Source organism: Pseudopipra pipra, chromosome 15 (genome assembly GCF_036250125.1).
Source record: "Pseudopipra pipra isolate bDixPip1 chromosome 15, bDixPip1.hap1, whole genome shotgun sequence".
Lineage (NCBI taxonomy): Eukaryota > Metazoa > Chordata > Aves > Passeriformes > Pipridae > Pseudopipra > Pseudopipra pipra.
In genome coordinates, this window is record NC_087563.1 from 1,995,336 (window position 1) to 2,004,496 (window position 9,161).

The following is a 9,161-nucleotide window of genomic DNA, read 5'->3' on the forward strand; positions in this document are numbered from 1 at the left end:
TGAATTCCCTCAGAACTCACCTCTGAGGCTGGGCAAGCCTCAAATCAAAACTCTTCAAGAACACCCCCAGCAGCAAAGAATCCCTTCAGCAGAATGAGACAACCAGCTGAAATTAAACTTCAACCTGGCATTAGTTAATACAAGTTCACCCAACTGTTTCTTATTTCTCAAGCTTCCAGCAGAACTTCCCAGCCTTTGAACAAACCCACTGCTACACTGCTCACACAGGACCACGTCAAATTATTCTTCAGGTCGGAGGTGCAAAAGCTGGGAATTCCACAGCTGGGACTTTCTGTGCAATTTGATTTCTACTTCTACAAACATATGCTGTGATGTAACATGACTACACATCCTGTTTTTAGTGTTCTGGATGCCCAACGCTCACATATTCAGCAGTTAATAAATATTTTTGTCTTTCCCCACTGTTCATCCTGGACTAATGAAATGTTGCTCACATCTAGCTCCAAATGAGGAATTAATAATCTTCTCAGAGACAGTTCTAGATTGCTCATCCCAAAACATCCAAAGGCTTCATGAGAATGAAGTCACAACAAGAGCTGGACAAAATCCAGCATTTCTGCCTCATGGAAAATTTCAGTGTTTCCAATTGGTTTCATTGTGCTTTGAAATGAAAACACACTTTTGTAATGTCTGTAATCTCAGAATTGAAATAACGAATTTTACAGTTCTGCCAGGGGTAAAATACAACTCCCCAGGGCAGCATTCAGCTGCTGTAACACTGAGACTGGCTGTAATCACCTGCTTGCTCACTCTGTGCCTTTAACTTCCAGCAAAAAGGCTTCAAGTGAGGCAGGAATTGCATGAAAAGAAAGGATGTAAACATACAGCTGAGGACTTGCTGATAGCAATAGCCAGAGTGTTATTTAAAGCAACTTTTAAGTTAATTTCCCAAAGTTTTCTTTTAAAACACACTGAAGCAATAAATTCTATGGTATTTTGTTACATTAAAACTGGAATGGCTCATCTGCAGTGCTGGAATGTTGGGATCCATCCCCCAGATCTTTGCTCCTGGAGGTAGTGACAGCAACAGCAGATTGTCTCTGTACATGGAGAGCAGCACCAGCAGGTCTGGAAACGAACTGAAACCCTGAGAGAAAGGGGAAGGACATGGAATTCTCTGCAGAAGATCCTTTGCCATTGCTGGCAACAGCAAACTGGGGCAGGGAAGGTACATTCTGCTCCACTGAGAGTTCTGAGGTCTGTTCTCTCATGGCAAGGCTTTGCCACCAGATTCCTCTGCGTCATCTGCCAGGCGTCTGTCCTTCCCCTCCTTCTGCTCTCCCCAGCTTCCTGCCACACTCTGGCTTTGCCAGCCTCATCCTCTTTCAGGAGCTAAACACCAAGAAAAAAAAAATCCTGTACCTTGGGTAGGTTTTCCTGTAGAAAGCAAAACATATTCTGAGAGAAAGGGATCACTAAGCTTTGCTTTGCATGGAAAGATTCACAGGACTTCTCACGTGACAAAACTATGCAATTTTTCAGGCTCTTCAGTGCAAATTACCAAATCTCTTCACCCTGACTTCTCTCAATAAATTCCCACAAAATGGGTGCACAGCATAATGTGCAATGGAACCTGAGGACTTACGTATTGAGCAAAATCAAATTATTTCTGACATATATTATCTCTGACAACTGCCAGTTGGAGCTGCTTGGGCAGAAAGGGTAAGGAACAGGGATTATAAAGTCACGCTCTCCCTGGCAGAACTTTCCAGCAATCAGCTGTTCTGTGATCTGAGCAGGAGGTTTGGCTGGACCAATTAAGTCTAATTTGAAGGTGCAATTTTACCTAATCACTTCTTGGAACCCACTTGTATTTTGGCCTGTAGCAATGACTTCCACAATTTACCTGTGCACTGACCGAGCACCTACTGCCTTTTGCTTTTTTCCAAACTTGCTAGCTGTCCACTTCTGTGCTGCTATTACTGTGTGGATTATGAAAAATATTGTTCCTATTCACTTTCTCTCAACACTTCTGGTTTCACAGAGCACCAGCAAACACACCCTTTGCCACTTCTTTTTTTTAAGCTGAAGAGTCAGTCTCTATTTGGATGTAATTGTCTCCTTGTCACTCTTTTCTCTGCCAATTTTGTCCCTGTTTTTCAGTGTCTTTTCTTTAAGTGTTCAAGACATGGCTGCATCACACAAACCCACGACACTGCCTTGTCCTCAGCTCCTTCCTTTACCATAATTAACATTTAATTGGCCTCACTGCTGCCGAGCACTGACTTAACCTTATGAAAAGCACATCCACAGTGACTTTAAATGTTCCCTCTGCAACACAATTATTAATTTGACACTCCTCATTCTGCACGTGTATTTACAGGCACACTCCCCTGTGTACACTCATTTAATCCCCCTTGGGATTACCCTGGGTTTAGTTCTAGTGCAGTCTTTTGCTGTGACTTTCACATTTGACTGTGCTGAATAATTCTGTACCAGTTGCTGCTTCTGTCGCCTCACTTGTCACCTCCTTTTCCCAAATCACTGCTGACTGTGCTGAACAGAACAGGTTTCAACAAAGGACTGTGGGGAATCCACCAGGAGCAGCTCTGCATGGTGAAAACTATTCCTTGTGCTTTTAGGAGTTACAAGCTCAAGAGCAGCCCCTCCGTGTTCCCTCACATCAGCTTGAATGCTCCAGCTAGTTTTGGTTTAGGTCCTGTCTGAAAGATTTTCAGAAAGCTAAAAGCTGGATAATCTTGCTCCACATGCCTGTTGACTTCTCCAAAGAACTCTTAATAGATTTACAACTCTCTTAAGTCTCTGCAGTGGAGCAAGTTGGCCTGAGAAACGGCTTCCTAAATCCTTCCAAAACCTTTGATTCAGCACATCATAGGTATCTATCTCATCCTGGTATCTGACACCTCTACTCCCTATCAGATTTTCCATCAAATTAGAATTACCTTTTCTGCAGTTCTGTAGCTCTAACAAACACACACCCACTTTAAAAGCCTGAGTCCAATCTGTCAGTGCTTATTCCTCTGCTCATGGAGCAGATTTGAGCACAGGATTACAGATCATCATTGGAGGCTCAGCCATTTCACAGCTTCTGAAGAACATCTGAGCAAAGAGCACGTGGCCTCAGTGACTTGTCACTGTTCAATTTATCAGTTTGCCTAAAAGCTCTTCCTATTGACTCTCAGCAGGAAACTGTTTGTCAGACACACATTCACTCTGGAATGTTCAGCTGTGCCAAGTGAAGGCACTGCTGTCTCCACTCCTTCCCACCACTCCTCCCAGAGGTCCATGTCCAGTCACCTGGCAGTGTCTGAGCACTTCTTAATCTGCTCCAGGCAAAAGCAGATGGGTTAAACAGCCTAATTGGCAGTTTAGGTAAATTAACCTGGCTGTTTTCCTGGAGTTAATTAGGAGACATGGAAACAAAATGCTCCATTTGCCAACTGATGGGAATGGTAACCTCTGGCAGGTGAAGGGTTCGATAAGCAGAGATGGGCAAGAGCTTAAATGAGCACAGAAGAAAGCCAAAATTCTGAAAGAAAACAAAAAAATGGGGAACACCTCTGACCTTTTCTGCAGCACCTTCATTATTTAAATTCCTCCCTGTGAGGGTGGGGAGGCCCTGGCACAGGTTGCCCAGAGAAGCTGTGGCTGCCTCTGGATCCCTGGAAGTGTCCAAGGCCAGGTTGGACGGGGCTTGGAGCAACCTGGGCTGGTGGAAGATGTCCCTGCCCATGGCAGGGGGATGGAATGAGATGAGCTTTAAGGTCCCTTCCAACCCAAACCCTTCTGTGATTCTATGATTTAGCCAACATTCCTGGCTGGTTTTCTCACGTGCCTCTTCTACACCACGATCATATGTTGTCCCCGTTTTTCCCTGCTCCAGCAGGCTTCCTGCTTCTAACAACTTTCCTGAGGCCATCATTAGTATTTATATATCTAGTGAGTAGCCCTACTGTAGGTCTCATCTGATCTCCCTTGGTGTGACTTTGAATTTCCTATGTAGGACACACTTCAATTTTGTTGGAGTATATCTTTCTATTTTTATAAAACTCATTTTAATAATGTCTTTGATACCTCCTTCCACTGTCTTATCTACAGCATAAGCACTCAGAGATACATCCTCATCTTGCAGGAAGGAAATAATTCCTTGTTTCACACCATGTACACAAGTCTCCCAGATCAGTGGTGCAGTATCCTCCTGAATCCTTCTGGCTCTAGCCATCTGTCCACAATAATAAAAGGACAGAACTGGAGCTATAATCAGGCCACCAAGGCAGAGCAGTGTAGGTAAGGTGTTGTCACCTGCGGCTACAGCACAGGCTTGTCACTGCCTTCAGGAGAACTTTTTCCTCCTGTCTCTGGACTCCTGATTCATCCCTCTGAAATTCTGTGTTCCCACTCTCACCTACCTCCTCAAGGGTCAATAAGTGGCGACACACTCCTTGGCTTCGAGCTTTGCCTTGGGGAAACTCCAAAGTCCTCCTGCCACAAGTACCCTGCCCTGCAGCACATTGCACATACCTACTTCTGCCCAGGGCTGGCTCTCTCCTTGCCCTGAGGGGATGCCTGAGGATGAATTCTCTGCTGTGGCCTCTGGAATTGCTTTCTGCAGGAACTGGGACCCCAGCTGCTCACTGGGACAGCTGGTTGAGGCTTCAGTCACCACTGTAACACAAAGCACAGAAACTGTCTGCTTTAGGCGACAACAGCGGATCTACTCAGTGTCCTTCTCACAGCCAAGCAGGAGGAGAGTTCATGGAGAGGAATTCAGGGCAGAAAACAAAGGTAAGGGAGTAACAAAAGGATAAACGAAGTGGGATTGCATCAAATCGTTAAGAAGCAGAGGTTCCCCCGACAGATACCAGTTCTCACTCCTCCCAGAGAGCTTGAAATCTGTCAGCCTCTCCCAGCTCCCTCTGAGCCTTAGTTAACACACCACGAGGCACAAACCCTACCCGGCTGCCTCCCACGACCCCCCGGGCCGGAGCTGACCTGTGTGCTGGGGGGGCAGCGGGGACAGCCAGGGACACCTCCGCTCCCTGCGGGCGTCCGGCAGCGACCTCAGCCACGCCACCTGCCTGACGAGCTGCAGGAGCAGCGCGCCCAGCGCTCCCTGCACAGAACCACACACAAAATCACGGAAAGCAGCCCCGATCCCTCTTCCCGCCCCGCTTCCACCCAGCCCCTCGTTCCCGGCTCTGTTTCGGGGCTCCCACCCCCGGGGTGTCCCCGGCAGGGACAGGGCGCGCTCCTCACCCAGGTGACAGCCTCCAGCACGGAGTAGCGGGGCACCAGGCGGGGCAGCGGCTGCCGCCTCTCTCCTCGCTCCGGGCCATCCTCACACGCGGGCGCCCTGCAACAACCACAAACACGGGCCCCGTGAGGCCGGGCCGCGGCGCGGGGCCCCCCAGCCCGGGCAGGGCGCGCACTCACCGCTCGGGGCTGTGCCCGCGGCCCTGGCCCAGCCCGGGGGCGCAGGCGGGCCGGGCGGGGGTCGGCCCGCAGCGGCCCCAGCTTCGGCCCAGCAGCAGCCGCCACATCGCGCCCGCCGCCCAGCCAAGGGCATAGAGACCGGGGAGCGGCCGGGGGGACGGCGCGGGGGGCTACGGGGAGCGCGGGGGCCGCGCGGGGCCGGGGCCAAGCGGCGGGTGAGGGCGGCGGGGCCGCGGGCGGGCACAGAGCGGGGCAGAGCGGCCCCGCCGCCATGGCGGGCACACAGCGCCCCCCGCCCCCGGGAGGCCCGCGCTGAGGGGCCGTGAGGGCGCGGCCGGAGTGGGCCCCGAGGGCGGCTGTCGTGGTCTTGCAAAATGTGGACTATTAAAAAGAAATTCTTAAGAAATTGTATTCTTTCGTGTTCGGTCTTTGTTTGCTTTCAAGCCTGCTGAGCAAGAAGGGAGATTTAACCCTTAAAACGGCAGCCAGCAAGCTCTAAGAGATGCCCAGGTGTTCGAAAAACAAATTACTTGTTGGTGGAGTTGCCTTGTGAAGGGTGCTGGCATCTCAAAAGTCAGAAACAGTTAACAATTTGCCCAGAGTGTTACAGGGAGTCAGAAGGGGGTTTGTGAAACAGGGTCTTGCCGTATTGTTGCAAAATGTGGAATGTTAAAAAATTTTCTTAAGAAAGGCTGGGCTGTTCTTTGGTGTTTGATCTTAGTGTACTTTCAAGCCTTATCAAGAAGGGACATTTAGTCTGCGAAACATAGAGCAGCTCACAAGCTCGAAGTGATGTCCAAGTGTTAGAAGTACAAATTACTTGATGGTGGAATTGCCCTGTTAAGGTTTGGGGTTTGACATGTTTCAATGGTTTCAGGCCTAAGAGAGGTTAACAAAGCTTGGGAAGAAGGATGGACCACTGAAAGTGGACACAAAGGATGCAGAATTTGCAGGCTACAAGGACATCTGGCAGAACCCCCAAGATAAGGAAGAAATTAATAAAGACAACTCAGTGATTGTGCTGAATCAGCTCCGACTGGGTTAGAGGTAATTCTGGGGGGGAGATTGTGACTACTATCTCATGGCCACCAACCCCCAGAAACCCACCCAAACAAAAGGAAAGGAAGACTGAGCATGTGGACTAATTACAATGAGAAGTGAGAGAATCGTTAACCAACAAAAAATAGAACTGTTAATAAGAGAACTATGCAACTTGTAGCCAATAACCAGAAATGCCTGTGTTTGCTAAAATATATAAATAGTGAAAAGTTTTGGTAGTGGTGGGATAACAGCAGGGAAGGTCCCTAGGGATCTGCTGTAGCTCAGGGTGGGGGGATAACACCCCATGGAAAGCACAAGCAGGGACGCACAGCCCTTCCAGCCAGCTGGACCCAGGTTGTACCTGCAGCTTTGAGGTGTCCCTGAAGACACCCTGAGCCCAGAGATGAGCCCTGCCTTAAATATAGGGACCACATTAGTGCTGAAGGATTCCTGAACCTGTGATTATAAACCAAATAAACTGTGCCTTTTCCTACAAAGTTGATCGAGGGACTGGAGCAGCTCTGGGAGCAGCAAAGGCTGAGGGAGCTGGGGCTGTTCAGCCTCCAGAGCAGAGCCTGAGAGGGGCCCTCCCCAGGCTGTGTCAGGGGCTGCAGGGAGGGGGCAGAGGATGGAGCAGGCTCTGCTCGGGCGGCCCAGCAATGGCCCAAGAGGAACGGGCAGGAACTGATGCCCAGGAAGTTGCAGCTGGACAGGAGGAAGAACTTCTTTGCTGGGCAGTGACCCAGCCCTGGAGAGAGAGCAGAGAGGGTGTGGAGTCTCCTGACTGGAGATCTTGCAGAGCTGTGTGGGCACAATCCTGTGCCATGTGCTGTGGGATGGCCCTGCTGGAGCAGGGAGGTGGGACCAGATGAGCCACTGTGGGCCCTTCCAGCCTGACCCAGTCTGTGACTCCTCACCCATGGTGCACCTGCAGAGCAGGGAGGTGTTTGGGTGCTCCACCCGAGTCGGACAAGGGGAGATTGCAACACAAGAAGGTCGTTTCAGGTGTGATCAGAAACTCCATCAGTTGCTCATCCTGTAATCAGGGACATGATTAATTATATTTGGGACATGGGTATAAATGCAAAACATTTGTTTCAGTTGTGAATGGAAAAGTGCAATAAATGCATTAAGGCGTGGGTATGGTTTGGGTTGTGTGTGGATCTCCCCCCACCTCTGGTCCCATTCAGCCTGGCTTTGTGGCTGATGGTGCTCACAGGGGCTCCCTTGGTTTATATGTGCTGTGTTTGTTCCAGCAGTGTTGCAACAGGAGATGGCAGAGTTCCCAACGGAGACCGTGCCATGCTAGCGGGAGGAAAAATCAGCTTTATGTTGTCCTTCCCTGGTGGTTTCCTTCAGCAGTAGGAATATTGCCGTGCTCATTCCAGCTGAACACTCCACTTTCTTGTTTATTTCTTTGTTCCAGAGGCACAGAAATTCTTGGTCTTTCTCTTTTCAAGCCATCTGTGCTGGTAATTCCTGTTATGAACTCAGGGTTCTTGTTCAGTTTTATCTGTGGTTTATGCTTCAATAGCTGCAAATTTAGCTTCAAGTGTGGCTTTCCCAGAGATCCATAATCACTCTCCTTCATCAGCCTAAACACCTGCTTTAGACTACCAAGTTTCTCTAGGTTTTCCACAGCTTTTATTTTTTTTTTTGGTAATGTTATATGGGACACAAATCCTTTATCCTTTTCACCTCAGATTTGGCTTAATAGTGTAATTACAAAGTAATTTAGTTGCCTGTTTTACTAAATGTGTCTGTAATTGTCTCATGTTAGTAGACCAGTGTTTGCTAAGCTACTACAGTTTGTTTGGGGATGAAAATTACATGCAAAATAGAAATATCAGCATCTCCACTATATAATCTTGCCTTAATTTTCTTGCTCATCAGGTTGATACCATTAATTAATGCTCCAAAATCTGAACCTGCATTTGCTGGTATTGGTTCTTCCAAGGTCTGCTCAGCTAATCACTGTATTTTTAAGGCTGTTAGTCCTAGTTTCCTTTCAAGTCCCCAACCAGTTGATGAGTGATGCTCTCTGTCTTTTCTGCAACTAGCAAGGCAACAACAGAGCTGATCTGTTTGGATTTACATTGTGAGGATTCCACAGGAGCTGCACACTGTCCGTGGTGCAGTGGTGTGTTTGTGTCTGACACTGCAGAAGGGAAAATCTTCAGATGAAGATGAAATGGGGATGCTGAGGGATGAGGAAGCAGCTCTGTGGAGAAGGACTTGTTGGTCCTGGGGGACAACCAGCTGTCCCTGCCCAGCCGTGTGTCCTGGGGGCCAAGGAGGCCAGTGGGATCCTGGGGGCATCAGGAAGAGCCTTGGAGCAGGGCAGGGAGGGGATCCTGCCCCTCTGGCCAGCCCTGGGCAGGCACATCTGCAGGGCTGGGCCCAGCTCGGGCTCCTCAGCACAGCAGGGCCAGGGAGCTCCTGCAGCGGGGCCAGCGCAGGCTGCGGAGATGCCCAAGGGCTGGAGCAGCTCTGGGAGCAGCAAAGGCTGAGGGAGCTGGGGCTGTTCAGCCTCCAGAGCAGAGCCTGAGAGGGGCCCTCCCCAGGCTGTGTCAGGGGCTGCAGGGAGGGGGCAGAGGCTGGAGCAGGCTCTGCTCGGGGGGCCCAGCAATGGCCCAAGAGGAACGGGCAGGAACTGATGCCCGGGAAGTTGCAGCTGGACAGGAGGAAGAACTTCTTTGCTGGGC

The 9,161-nt window shown here is 49.7% G+C and overlaps 1 protein-coding gene and 1 long non-coding RNA gene across 2 annotated transcripts in view; one reads left to right on the forward strand and one right to left on the reverse strand.

Annotated features, from left to right (window-relative positions):
• The window catches only part of DELE1 (DAP3 binding cell death enhancer 1), a 22,740-nt gene extending 17,088 nt beyond the window's left edge, over positions 1–5,652 (reverse strand). The window contains exons 1-4 of the mRNA XM_064671439.1: positions 5,416–5,652; positions 5,239–5,335; positions 4,975–5,095; positions 4,504–4,647 (exon numbers count right to left, since the gene is read on the reverse strand). Coding sequence (XP_064527509.1) covers positions 4,504–4,647; positions 4,975–5,095; positions 5,239–5,335; positions 5,416–5,522 — 469 coding nt within the window. The 5' untranslated portion in view covers positions 5,523–5,652. The remainder of the gene's footprint in view (positions 1–4,503; positions 4,648–4,974; positions 5,096–5,238; positions 5,336–5,415) is intronic.
• The window catches only part of LOC135422355 (uncharacterized), a 42,637-nt gene continuing 38,120 nt past the window's right edge, over positions 4,645–9,161 (forward strand). The window contains exon 1 of the long non-coding RNA XR_010434447.1: positions 4,645–4,767. This is a non-coding gene — a long non-coding RNA (uncharacterized LOC135422355). The remainder of the gene's footprint in view (positions 4,768–9,161) is intronic.